General features: G+C 40.9%; 1 protein-coding gene across 1 annotated transcript; it reads left to right on the top strand.

Annotated features, from left to right (window-relative positions):
* Positions 1–7,828: 7,828 nt before the first annotated feature.
* On the top strand, positions 7,829–14,147 carry LOC119362453 (ABC transporter G family member 11-like). The gene is made up of 8 exons (XM_037627671.1): positions 7,829–8,210; positions 9,055–9,134; positions 9,531–9,995; positions 12,573–12,656; positions 12,744–12,866; positions 12,961–13,149; positions 13,239–13,325; positions 13,405–14,147. The coding sequence occupies exons 1-8, from the start codon at positions 7,829–7,831 to the stop codon at positions 14,023–14,025; spliced, it is 2,031 nt and encodes a 676-aa protein (XP_037483568.1). The 3' UTR covers positions 14,026–14,147.
* The last annotated feature ends 611 nt before the right edge of the window (positions 14,148–14,758 follow it).

The raw sequence follows: 14,758 nt of genomic DNA, 5'->3' as shown, positions 1-14,758 counted from the left end.
ATGAAGGATTTTCATGACTGTCTAGCAGAATGTGGCTTGGATGATATGGGGTTCATAGGCGACCCTTTACATGGAGGAGAGGTGAGATCAGGGAACGTCTTGACCGTGCAGTATGTAATGTACAATGGGCGCATAAATTTCCTCGGGCGGTTGCGATTAATGAAAACCATGTACATTCTGACCACTGAGCGTTAGTTTTGGATATGGATTGTTTTGACGGTAATATGTTTCGCCCGCTGAATAGGGGTATTAAAAAATTGAAGCCAGATGGCTTAAGAGAAGAAACTATTAGTGAAAATGTCAAGGCATCTTGGGAGAAGGCAAAGTTGGTTGGCATTGGCACGAAGCTCGCAGACAGGACCCGAGCGGTACACGCCGATCTACATTCCTGGGACCGTGAGATCTTGAAGGGACCAAAACAGAGTATTAATAAATTAAAAAAGAGTTAGAGAAATTGAAATTTGGCCCTATGAATATAGATTCCCTTTCTAGGCAGAAAGAAATTGTAGTTCTCATTCAGAATCTGTTGGATGGAGAAGAGATTTTTTGGTTACAAAGAAGTAGAGAAAATTGGTTGATGCACAAAGACCGAATCCTTCTTCCATAATGCAGGCACTGCTAGGAAAAAGAGAAATAATATTAAAAACTTCTCGATGATACCGGGGTCTGGCGACAAGATACGGAATTGAAGGATCATATCGCAGAATATTTTAAAAAGCTTTTTACCTTAGAGATTAAGCAACCTAATCAGGATGTGTTATCGCTGGTAAAGAGGAGAGTATCTACTCAGATGTACAATGCCCTCCTTTCTCCATATACGGCCCATGATGTTCGTAAAGCCTTGTTCAATATTGGCGATTTGAAAGCCCCAGGGCCTGATGGGCTCCATGCTATTTTCTATAAAAGGTTTTGGCCAATGTTAGGAGATGATCTGATCGAGGAGGTTTTGAAAGCAGTAAATACTTGCACTATACCATCTGGTTGGAATGACACTGCGATTGTGATGATACCGAAAGTAAACTCTCCGGAGAAGGTAACCCCGTTTAGACCAATTAGTCTGTGCAATGTGGTGTATAAAATTATTGCAAAAATGATTACCTCTGGCCTAAAGGTGTTCCTACCAGATATTATTAGCCCAACTCAAAGCGCGTTCGTGCCTGGAAGACTTATTACGGTCAACGTATTGGTGGCATACGAATGCTTCCACGCCATCAAGAAAAAGAGAGCAGGCAAAGAAGGATTATGTGTGGTAAAATTGGATATGCATAAAGCTTATGACCGGGTTGAATGGCCTTTTCTCAAGGAGATTATGCTCAAACTTGGATTTCGTGAGGTGTGGGTAATTTTATTATGGAGTGTCTCTACTGTTGAATATTGTATTCGGTTTAATGCGGAGGAAAGTGAAAGTTTTAAACCTACTAGGGGTCTAAGGCAAGGAGACCCGCTGTCTCCTTACCTGTTCCTATTATGCACGGAGGGTCTCACAATTTTACTAAATAATGCGAAAGAAAATGGGAATATTTCAGGAGTAAAGGTTTGCTGAGATGCCCCATCTGTCACGAACCTTCTTTTTGCTGAAGACTCTTTAATCCTTATGAAAGCAAATTTGCAAAGTGCGGAAACATTAAAATCAGTTCTAGATTTGTATTGCGCAACTTCTGGGTAGATGGTCAGTGTCGACAAATCCAACAACTTTTTTAGCCCAAATACAGGAGTGGACACTAGAGAGCAAATGTGTACAATTCTCAATATAATGACTGAGGCTTGAATGACAAATATTTAGGACTGCCGGCGAATGTGGGTTTAGGTAAAACAGATTGTTTTCAATACTTAATCTATCGTATTGTTCAAAGAATTAGTGGTTGGAAGGAAAAACTTCTGTCGGCTGGAGGAAAGGAGATCTTACTTAAAGCGGTTGTTCAAGCTAATCCCAGCTATGCAATGTCAGTCTTTAAAATTCTTTAAATTTTTTGCAAAGGAATTATTGATGCGATGGCGCATTCCTGGTCGGGAGATGAGGATAACCAAAGGAGGATGCATTGGATGGCTTGGTGGAAAATGTGTGTACCCAAGAACCAAGGAGGAATGGTTTTCGGGATTTTCATTCTTTCAATTTGGCTATGCTTGCTAAATAGGCTTGGCATCTTATCGAGAATTCGGATTCTCTATGTGCTACTATTTTGAGAGTCAAATACTATGCTGACGGTGACTTGTTGAACACTGACCTGAAGAAGGGTTCTTCCTTCACCTGGCAAAGTATTATGGCGGGTGTGAGTTCCCTGAAGCGTGGTCATATTTGGCGAGTGGGAAATAGGCAGAATATTGACATTTGGGAGGACGCATGGATTTCAAATTGTGCAACCGTAAAATTGTTACCCCTAAGGGATGCCAGTTATACAGAAGGTAGCAGATTTGATTGATCCAATTCTAAATAGTTGGGATGAAGATCTACTCAAACAGACTCTATGGCCTATTGATGTTCAGCGAGCGCTTGCGATCCCGATATCGCAACATGATATGCCAGATTTCTTAGCTTGGAATTTCACAAAAATGGGATCTTTGCGGTTCGGTCTGCTTATTTTGTGGAATGGGACCACCAATATGGGAACAAGTTACGACATACCAATGGGATAGGACATACCACGGTCAATCCTATTTGGGGGAGGATTTTGAAACTTGCTTCTCCAGCAAAGGTTAAAATATTTATTTGGTGTACACTTCACGACACTCTTCCGTGTCGTGTTAAGCTAGCTAATAGACATGTGAAAGTCTCGCCTGAGTGTCCTTCCTGCTCATCTAGGCCAGAAGACACTGTTGTTTCTATGTGACAGAGCAAAAAAAGTCTGGAAAAGACTAGGGATGGACGATATTATCAACAGAGCTTGTAAAATAGACTATGCGGGTGAGGCAGTCTTGGAATATTTACTTTCATTACCAGATCAGAAACTATGTATTATGGGCACTCGAAATGTGTGTGACATGATTTCCATATTGGCCTGGTATTTGTGGTGGGGAAGGTGGCAAATTGGTGCACAATGAGACTACTCAGAATGCACAACAGATATCCACGGGGATACGCGCTCTCACTGCCAATGTTGTTAATGCCTCCTCACCAAAAGCTTCCATGAAAAGAGGAGGATGGTCTAGCCCCCGACGAGATTTGTTAAACTTAACGTTGATGCTTCTTTTCACCACGACCTTCTCAGGGGTACGATCGAGGCGGTCTTAAGAGATGACAAAGGTAGGTTCATCAATGGGGGAAATGGTAAGATTGACTGATGTGCAGATGTGTTGATGGCTGAAGCTTTGGCGTTAAAATTCGGCTTATCGCTTGCGCAAAGGACGGGTTGTAATCGCATAATTATTAACTCGGATACTATGAAGGTGATCGAGACCATGAACGAAGGAGGACGATCGTCGGGGGCATCAGCTGTAATTTTTTATGATTGTTTTCACTTAGCTTGCGATTTTCCTATTTCTAGATTCGAGCATTGTAATAGAGAAGCAAATAAAGTTGCTCATGAACTTGCCAAGTTGGCTAGATTTTTCTTCATTTCCGGTTGGCTCGAGGAACCACATAATGCAATTGTACCAATCCTCATAAACGATGTAATGATTATTTCTAATGAATAAAGCTCAAACTTTCTTTCAAAAAAATAGATGGCAGACTGGGAGTGCCCGCGATCCACCAAAGATCCACTACTAGGGAAATGCTTATACACAGGGCCTATCTTGTTTTATACTATTTTACCTAAGAGAAGGTAGTAGGTCCTAGCTAATACTCATGATCATGTGCTAAGAACAACTAAATAGGATTGGTTAGATGACTATGATGATGATGTGGTATCGAGTAGAAGTTGTACGATTGATGATGATGAGTAGGACTTGTTATTATGATACCAATGATGAGTTATTTATTATTATGATCGATGATGCATGATGCTAAGTTGTTATATGAGCATGATGAGTTATTATATATATATATCAGTAGGTGAAATGAACATGGAATAGATTCAAGTGGAGGCAGCATGTGGTGCACATCGAAAATACTACTAATCCAAACTAGATCAAGTTTGGATCAGTAGTACTTTCGACATGCACCACATGTTGCCTCCACTTGAATCTACTCCACGTTTATTTCACCCACTGTTATATATAATAAGTAATCATGGTTCATAAAATCATATGATGAAAGTACTATATATAAAACCACAATGAAAATAAGCTATATTTTCAAAAATACAAGAAAAGTTAGCAGCAGCGCTTTTCTAAAGAAACGCTACTACTACTTTCTATTATCTGTAGCGCTTTCCCAAAACAAGCGCTACTGCTAACTTGGTATAGCAGTAGCGCTGGCATTCCAGCGCTACTGCTAACAGTTAGTTGTAGCGCCTTAGTGGTAGTGCTTGTTCAAGCACTACTGCTAGCTACAAAACAAGCGCTACTACTAGGGTTTTTCCTAGTAGTGATCGGTGCTCAATTGCTACGAGACGAATACTTGCACATTGTCATGCGGTGAAAATATATATTTCGGGACATTAATGTGGAAGCGTTTTTAATGACTAGATCTACTATAAAGGTTATAAAGCACAACAAATGTTAAAAAATTACATCAAGGTCTCTGGACCACCGAACTACCATTGACATCCCTAAATGGGTCATGGAAGGCGCAGTTACGGAAACTATTGCTCTACATGTTTCATATTTCTTGTATTCCTCATTTCCTAGCGAGACAACTTGAGGTCTAGCTCCCTCACTATCGGTGCTTACAATCGGTACTCGCCTATTTACTCGATCACTGCTAAATCATCACTTTCTTCCTTGCCGAACCTTATGAGAGATGCGGTAAAAATAAATTGAGTGTTTGTTTCCTTGTTTATGTCAAACTAAGTACTCCCTCCGTCCGGAAATACTTGTCATCAAAATGAATAAAACGGGATGTATCTAGATGTATTTTAGTTCTAGATGCATCCTTTTTTGTCTATTTTGATGACAAGTATTTTCGGACGGAGGGAATACGTACTTACACACAACATAGAATCTGAATGCTAAGAAAAGAACTACAACCCTGATTGCTCTCGGCCCGCTACTCCAAGCGGCGGGCTTGCCACACACCAGAGCCTTGTCGATGTCCAGCCTCTGGCGTCATGAAGACATCCCTTGAGACAAACTCAATGCAGGACGACATCCTAGCGCCCACTCTGCACCGCCTCCTCATGGACGCACGGATGGGTGTAGTGTCTATGATCCAAGAAGGGGCAAGGAAAGGCAGTGGTGTGGTGTCGCCTGTGACGATAACCTCACACTGTGGCTCCTTGCGGTGCATCCGCCTAAGACAACGGTGATGGTCAATGACCGGAATGGTCGGCGCTCCACGCATTGGCGCCCTGCGATGAATAACTTGACACAATGTCCTCCCGCCCGGGGACAATGACACTTTTCCCTCGAGGAAATAGGTAACCGCACAAAAAAGGATCTTATTGTTTTGGATATTATATATTGTAATCCTCTAACTATGACATATGCACGTATTGGTCCAGTTGACTGACACTCAAGACATCAGGCTTGCTAGACTTTCCAGTTTGGCCTCTGAATTCCATGATATTCATAAATAAGTTGTTGTTCTTAAACAATCACACAAGCCCTCTGGTTATTTTCCCACACTCTTTATCCTAAGTTTGAGTGAGGAACAAAATAGTGATTTTTTTTATAAAGGACTTCTCATTGAATAGATATATCGAGGTGATACAATTGTATTGAAAGAAAGCCCGGCCTCTGCATAGCTAGATGCGCACAGTCAAAAAGTCCAGAGCACCCTAAAAATAAAATAATTCGATACAATGCCAAGCAATAAATCGTGTCCAGCCTAAGGAGCGGTAGATCCTATCCGTATATCACACTGCCATTCATGGGGGTAGAAAACCTCCCTGGCCGTACGCTCTAGCCGTGTAGACGCCATCATAAAAAGGTCCCTATCCTCCGGCTTCTGCAGGATAGACCATGTACAGAGCCATCATATACAAACATGAATAACCTGCATAGGAGATGAGACACATTTATTGTTAAAAACTACATCATTCCTGGTAAGCCACATTGCCCAGCATAAGGCCGCCGCTCCCACAAGAATATGTGCAGAAAATTGTTTATCAATACCCTGCAACCAGTTGCCGAACATATTCCGTACACTACGTGGTGGGTATAAATTCGAAGCTACTTAAACCATGGTCCAAACTGCCCGAGCGAACTTGCACTCAAAAAATATAAGTGTTTGATAGACTCGTCATGTTGGCAAAAGACACATGTCTTGGAATCGTGTCAGTTTTGTCGTGCCAGATTATCTCTAGTTAGGATGACTCCTTTGTTTAGAAACCAGAGGAAAATCTTCACTCTTAGAGGAATTTTTAGCTTCCACAATTTCGATTTTGTGGTGAACTAGTAGATGGGCGTGTGCCAAAAGTAAGGGTGATATTGAGTGGAGTGAAATATTGGGTTGTTTTGTGTGGAGGAAATATAAATTATTGTTGAATTAAATATATGCATAGATGATCTCAACAGCTACTGAATACCAAATAGAATGATGGTGAGTGGAAAAATGTGACAACACACGCTATTAGTGTGCATAAACATGATGACACAATATTGGTTGAGCCGGTGGCAAAAGCCAAAAGGCACATAAATGAAAGGAATAAAACAAAGAGGTGGATGATGGTCGGAAGAGATTATGAGGTAAGAACCTCCATCCGATATCTCGAGATGGTTTTTTCCCATTCTGCAACAACACACATGGGTATTTAGCTAGTTATTATTTGTTGAGGAAAATAGTAAACTTCACCTAGGGGGTCTCACCCTGTCCTACATAGCACATGGTTAAAAGTAAAGTCATGTCAAATAAACTAAGGTCCAACCAATAGACATGGTCAACAAACCGGGAGTGGCTCAGATGGTTAGGTTCCTTGTGGTGAAACCAACACACCAGGATTCAAGCCCTAGACTTGACATTGGTACTCGCACTTTTCTGTATTCATTTAAGCCTTTCCGGCGATGTTCGCTCACTGGGATAAGAGATACCATCGGCGTCTGTGATGACTTCCTCAATCTCATGTTAAAAAAATAGACATGGCCAACAAGTCAAAGAAAAATAATATAAAACGACGTAAGCCCATGAAAGACGAAACCTAATTCAACAGCATGTTTATCGTTGCAAGATTATGACACCCTTAGTGCTATCGTGTCATGTCTCCATGACTAGTCAACCCTAATTAAGCTCACTCAAACCAATACTTAATAAATGGGTTTGTCGTAAACGGTTTGCCAAAACGAGAGAGAAACCATCCAGTTTAATAAATTGAATTATGCATGATTGTAGAAAGTTTTTGAGGTATTTTAAAATGTGATAACATCTTAACAAGTTACTTCCGGACCAAAATTTAAATTGAGCCGGTGTATTATAGAGAAGAGAGAAGGTGGTGATGTGGATAAAGCTGGTTCTATTGATGTCAAAGTCGGGTTGAAAACTAGTGAAAAAAGATAGATATGCAGTATTATTCTCAATGGAACATTCGTTCATTAATATCGCCCAGATCACCATCATATATTACTTTATTTGTCGATGCAGAAAAATACTTCATTTGTTGATTAAATTGACCAAAACATGTGTATTATTCTAGCGGCACTAGAAAGGAAAACTATCTGGTTGTTAACAAGAGACATCTCATCATTATGACTCGCTGCCTAACAGTGCAGAATATTCAAGGAAGCATCCCCACAACTTTAGACCTATATAAAGCGCTGGTATACACAACACGAAAAGCACACAGAGAGAATATACATGGCAGCGTCACCACTGCCGAGATGGGCTCCGACGCCGAGCCCTACCAAGCCACTCCGGTCGACGACGTCGAGCACCGCCATGGTTTCATGGCGTGGCTGGTCGGCGTGGCCGTCAAGCCCCATCTTCTTCCCACGTTGTCTCTCTGACTCCGACCCATCGAAGGCTTCGCCGCCGGCCAGTGGGGTGGTGGACAATGTAGAGGCCGGTACTACGGAGGTATTTCTGACGTGGAAAGACCTCTCAGTGACGGCCATGAACGGGAGAAAGGGCCGTGCTGTGATCCTTGATAAGCTTAGCGGGTACGCGCGCCCTGGAGAAGTGCTGGCTCTCATGGGTCCTTCGGGCTGTGGCAAAACTACTCTACTTGATACCTTAGCTGGTATGGCTTTCTCTACCCTACGAAATAAGCTGGTAACTTGACATGTTCATCTTCGGTAAATTTAAACTCGACTTTTTGCTCAAAAGAAAACTTTACTTTCTTCAATACTGTCTAGAAATGCATAAATTTATTATCTCCGAGTGAGTACATCAGTGGCGATACTGTATCTGCCCTTCCATTATTGAGAAAAGGACTCAATTCACAATTGAAGTATACTCCCTCCATTCCCAAATATTTGTCTTTCTAGGCATTTTAAATGGACACAACATACAAATGCATGTAGACATATTTTAGAGTGTGGATTCACTCATTTTGCTATGTATGTACTCCCCCCGTCCGGAAATACTTGTCGGAGGAATGGATGTATCTAGACGTATTTTAGTTTTAAATACATCCATTTTTATTCATTTCTCCGACGAGTAATTCCGGGCGGAGGGAGTAGTCATTTGTTGAAATCTCTAGAAAGACAAATATTTAGGAACGGAGGGAGTACTTGCTAGGGAAATGAAAAAGGAAACTTTTGAAAGTAATGCTTGTATTATCTTCCAGTCTCTGCATACAGATGATACTAGATAACCATAATTTAAAGTACCCGGGAAAAATTACATATGATAGGAGATATGTTGGTTATCTGCTAATTTGTTGCAGTCATGGTCTTGGGGTATATATACTCTTGCAGTTTGTGATATTACTTAGAAAACATGTCTGGATACCAAGACGATAAAATAAATACATTAAAAGATTATTTAACCTTCAGTTCTTAATCTAAAGTTTGCGCACAAGTTCGGGTATACTCTCCTTATTTACACTTATGAATATGGTCATAACATGTATGCTTAATCAGGACGACTTGGACCCAATATGAAAGAGAGTGGAGACATCATGATAAACGGTTGCCGACAGAAGATTGCATCCAGAACCTCCGTAAGTTGCCCATGCTCATACGGCGCTCTCAATCAATGGCTAGCTATTACTCCCTCTGTTCGGAATTACTTGTCGCGAAAATGGATGTATCTAGACGTATTTTAATTTTAGATACATCCATTTTCGAGACAAGTAATTCCGAACAGAGGGAGTAAAACTGAACCAAATCACAGCCCTCTCACGACTTGCACGTTTTTGGCCGTCCGTTCACATGATATGGCCGATCTCAAGTGACATGACGGATGGCTATTAAAGGTTGTCGTACTAAAATCTACCAGAAAATGTCATCGTGTAGCAATGCTCCTGTACAATATTGATAGAGATGTAATTAAGCCTCGACGTTTGCGTGTAACTACCTAATAATAAGTTCCGACCGATCGCTTGCATGCACTAAAGGCATATGTGACCCAAGAAGACGTGCTGATGGTGACGTTGACGGTGGCGGAGGCGGTCCACTACTCGGCGGAGCTTCAGCTGCCGGACTCCTTGACGCCGGCTGAGAAGCGCTCGTGGGCCGACGACGTTATCAAGCAGATGGGGCTTGCTGCCGTGGCCGGAACCCGGATCGGTGGGCGCGTTTCCAAGGGCATCAGCGGTGGCCAGCGGAAGCGAGTGAGCATCTGCATTGAGCTGCTGGCGTCGCCGGCGCTCATCTTCCTCGACGAGCCGACCAGTGGGCTTGACAGCGCCGCGTCGTACCACGTCATGAGCCGCATCGCCGGGATCGCCAAAAGGAACGGGACGACGGTCGTCGCAGCCATCCACCAGCCAAGCACAGAGGTGTTCGAGCTCTTCCATGGCCTCTGCCTGCTGGCCAACGGGAAGACGGTTTATTTCGGGCCAGCTTCCAAAGCAATGGAGGTACGTATACGTTTTAGTGCTAGTATTACATAGAAAAACATCTCGGCTAACTTTTATGAAGGGTTCATATCTAGTGCAATATTTTTGGCCTGAACTGCAACACAACCAATGTTCTGAAATGTGCCAACTGAGCGATGGGCACATGGGCCACTGTTTATATATGCACATGCGTCACTGTTTTAGAAAGTTCAAAGATGCATTTCAACCTTTTGATATTGTCTAATAAATACGTATCAAAAGTTCCATGGGCTACTTGAAAAGTTTGGTACTCTATCTTTGTTCTGTTAAATACATAGTTCTTTTTTTGGAAATGGAGGCATGTCCCGGCCTAAATACATAGTTCTTACGACAGTTCCATAATGTCGATAAAAATGTGCAAACTCTCACTCCAATATGCGCCTTTAAATTAGGAAAAACCCCACCTAGTCAGTTTCCTGAATAAATTCGCTATGCTAGTAGGTCCAAGCAGGTTGAAGGCTACATGGATCGTGAACCAAAGAAGGGCGGCAAACGAACATGAAATAAAAAAGATGGTGATTTATTTACCCTTGATCATATAAACAACATTTTTCACTCCCTTGTCACTTATGTTTGCCAAATTATCCTTAGGATTCCCCCTCGATGAACAAACCATGGGAATTTATCCATCTTGAGCGGAACCTTAGTTTTCGAGATGCCATGCCTAGTATTTATGTGATCCTAGTACATAGATTTAACAGAGAATACCCGACAGGAATGCAACCGTCCTCAGAACGAATAACATTCATTAGTTAAGTTGATCCGACATACTAAATCGAGCCCTGATATCCACTTATCCTCGATCAAAGCACGTCGAAACTGAATGTTCAACAGATTTGCCCTAATACTATATTAACAGAAACTTCTTTCCATTGCAACATATTGTAGAAGGTCAGGTACGGTAAAGCCAATGGTCTATCCCTACCTAGGGAACATGTAGTATGACTATCACCAACTTAAAAACCACCTACACTGAACAACAAAGACTTTACTCTCATCAAGCCCTTCCAAAAGGGCGAGTTTGCCAGTTGTGCTGGTACCAATCTTTAAGTGGAGGTATTTAGTGCATAGTAACACTAGCCATACATCCTCCTCTTCTATAAGAAGTTTATGTAGCCATTTTTAAGAAAACATTTGTTCTTAATTTGTAAATCTTCAAGTACTAGTCCCCCGGTCTTTTGTCCAACATAGAATATCTGACTCCACCAAGTGGTAACTTCTTGTGTTTGCCAAAGTGCCAGAAGAATCTAGACCGGTAACAATTTAGTATTTTCCAAACCCCTTGTGGTACTTCAAGGAATGAGACCATGAAAACTGGTAGGATGGTTAGTAGAGTGTTGATGGATAAGATTTCCTCCATAGGACATAAGTTTTCCTTTCCAACAACCAAGTTTGTCTTCAAACCGGTCTTCAATACACTTCCACTCTTTATTTATATGCTTTTGAAAGTGAATGGTTATCCCAAGAAACCAAAATGGGAGCTTTCCCACCTCACGTGCATTTTTTTTTGCTTAGAGTGATGATCTTCCGCTTTGGTACGCCCAAAGGAGAAGAGTTCACCCTTGTCAAAGTTCATTTTTAGCCCCGACAATTGCTCAAAATACATAGTATCAATTTCATATTTACTGCACTTCCCAAATTGTGTAACATAAATATGATAGGGTCATATGAATACGGGAGAATAGAAACACCACCACCAACTAAATGTGGGATGATCCCACCCACCCGACAATCCTCCTTAGCCCTCACTTTAAGAACCGCCAGCACATGACTTTGATATGAAGAGAATTGGCGACATAGTGTCCCCTTTCCTACCCTTCTAGGTTTGAATTTAATCACTGATGTCATCATTAACTTTCACTCCAAGGCTACCACTCTATAGTAATGCTTCCACCCGGTGCCTCTAGCTCGGATCAAAATCCTCCATACACCAAGCTTTTTGTAAGAAATGCCATTTGACTTTATTATAGGCTTTCTCAAAATCGAGTATAAAGGTAATTTCATTGAGATTTTAGTATGTACAATGGAAATTTTGTCGTGTTTCCGATTACGCTTGCGAGGGACCATACCGTTGATCTATGTAGCTTCCCGATTCCTCGATGTCCTTAGGCGTCAGGTCCTCACAATATGCTGAATGGCATGTATAGACCAACCACTAGGATCGTTATCCTTAGCGGGTATGACATCCCACCATGCTCATTATGTGCAGGATTCCAAAACATGTAAAACCTGCTCATGCAAGTCTTACAAATCACACATCTTTCTCAATTTTAGAGATTCTTGGAATTATTAAAAAAAATTGGTAGAACATTCACTGTGTTTACGAGGTAGAAAATCATTTGACGTCAGCGGCATCAAAGTTCTAAATATTTCTAAACTTTGCATCTTAAGGACTTTTTACATAAAGTATGTTGACTAATGTAAACACTAATTTTGTGTAACCATTACATTTTTTCCTAAACAAAATGTATTTGTTATTGTAAGCTATTTATTTTTGTCATGAAAATTAATATCTAGATTGTGTACAAAAACACCAATGCTCATTTGGATAACTTGTAGTTCTTCGATGCTAATGGCTTCCCATGCCCATTGAGGATGAATCCTTCGGATCACTTCTTAAGGATGATAAACATAGACTTTGAGGTAAGAAATAGATCTCTTGAGGTTTTTTATACTTTGGAAAATTTAACTCCAACAAAATTCAAAGGCATATACATCATCTTTTCATAGGATTTTGAAGAAGAATCTACTGTTAATGTGCCGCATGCTGCGAAAGTAATCCAAACTTTGGTTGGTTCTTCTGGGTCTGTTGCTATCTTAGACACTGAAATAGAAGCAAGGCAAACAAATCAGGTATCTTCTTTATCTAGACTAAGATGATGCATCAGGTTAAGCTTGAAGATGTCTACTCATATGCTTCATGTTTCTATGGTTTATGATTCTGCAGGGAGAATATGTAGTTCAACAAAGGCAAGCTACATTCTTGACCAAATCAGTTGTCCTAACCAAAAGATCAATGATAAACATGCATAGAGACATAGGCTATTATTGGTTGCGCTTTGGTATCTACATCGCCCTTTTTCTAACCATTGGGACAATTTTCTTCAATGTTGGTCACAATTATTCATCAATCCAAGTAAGTCGCTGATTTCTAATCTATACGATGAAGCAACAAAAACAACAACTAGTAACAAAATACCACTGTATATTTCTTGACCCTTTAAGGCACGAGCGTCCATGCTTATGTACACATCCACCTTCATGACAATGATGGCAATCGGAGCTTTTCCATCATTTGTCGAGGATATGAAGGTGGGGAACATTATCCTTTATTACACAAATCTAATTTGTTTTTTTGATTTTGTGTTACATGATTTTTTGTAAAATGTAGGTATTTGAGAAAGAAAGGCGGAGTGGACACTACGGGGTCACCGAATTTGTCATAGCCAACACACTTTCATCAACTGTATACTTGGGACTCATCTGTGTGCTACCTGCCATAATTGCTTATTACCTAACTGGGCTTCAAAGAGGAATAGGACACTTCTTCTTCTTTGTTGTAACACTATGGGCTTGCACAATGTTGGTTGAAGGTTTGATGATGATTGTCGCAGCCATTGTACCTGATTTTCTCCTGGGCATAATTACAGGATCTGGAGTACAAGGGTTACTAATGCTAAACGCCGGTTTCTTCAGGCTTCCAAATGACCTCCCAAAACCAATATGGAAGTACCCAACTTACTACATATCCTACCACAAATATACAACTCAAGGACTATACAAAAATGAATTCTTGGGCTTGGTGTTCCCAAATTTAGCTGGTGTCGATGGAGTCATCACTGGTCAATATATCCTGAAGAACAACTTTCAAGTGGAGTTAGGCTACTCGAAGTGGGTTGATCTTGCGATATTACTTGGAATGGTCATTATCTATAGGGTGATTTTCCTAGTTATTATAAAGGCTTCCGATGTGGCAAAACCCATGATAAAATCCTTCCTAGTAAAAGTGTAACTATTACTGTATGTATGTAGTTTAGTTTTATATAAGGTAACAAGACATGTTTTATTTGTATCATATATGTATGTAGTTTGCATAGATAAAAGCATAGATATGTGAGACAGTTGTATTCCTTATATGTTTATTTTCTGCTGACTAAATTGCCACTGTATTCATTAGTCGAGGGTATTTCCCAAGGTAGCTAGCAACAATATGGTAGTCAAACGCAAATTTTTCTAGGAGTGGCATATTTTCGAAGTCATAGAAGCTACCCGCACATGGCTTTTTTTTTTTTGAGACAAACCCGCACATGGCCTGCATACAGTGGTACAGAACCAGTAATACTAAACCCACAAAAAAATATCGGTAATACTACTATGTTCCTGGCCCAACTGGCCCAACTGCAGGAGGCCTAAGTGCACATTTTGTGGGGAGCGCCCATGTAGCCATGCTGTTGGGTCGGCCCAACAAGCACGCTCGCTCTGTCTCGATTCCTTGGGCGCGACTATTTGTCGCGTTACGCGAGTCACGAGCATTCCATCGCTGAAGGAATCTCCTGACTAGGCCACAGACAGCAGGCCCAGCCGTGCGGGAGCCACAACCTGTTTTTTTTCTTTCTGCTTTCTGTTTTCATTTTTTCTTATTTTGTAATTTTTCTTTATACTTTAATGTATTCTACATATATACTTATATATTACAAAAAAACTCTTTAAAATCACATTTGAAAAAAATGTTGAATAAGTATTAA

This window comes from Triticum dicoccoides, chromosome 2B, assembly GCF_002162155.2.
Source record: "Triticum dicoccoides isolate Atlit2015 ecotype Zavitan chromosome 2B, WEW_v2.0, whole genome shotgun sequence".
Lineage (NCBI taxonomy): Eukaryota > Viridiplantae > Streptophyta > Magnoliopsida > Poales > Poaceae > Triticum > Triticum dicoccoides.
Note: the sequence above shows the minus strand (reverse complement) of the source record. Positions and strands in the feature narration are given on the sequence as shown.

Excerpts from the sequence above, each read along its gene's own strand:
- LOC119362453 (XM_037627671.1), top strand. The coding sequence starts at position 7,829 with ATGGCAGCGTCACCACTGCCGAGATGGGCTCCGACGCCGAGCCCTACC. Across the intron at positions 8,211-9,054 it reads TCTACTTGATACCTTAGCTG|GACGACTTGGACCCAATATG; the intron begins GTATGGCTTTCT and ends ATGCTTAATCAG. Across the intron at positions 12,657-12,743 it reads TGATAAACATAGACTTTGAG|GATTTTGAAGAAGAATCTAC; the intron begins GTAAGAAATAGA and ends ATCTTTTCATAG.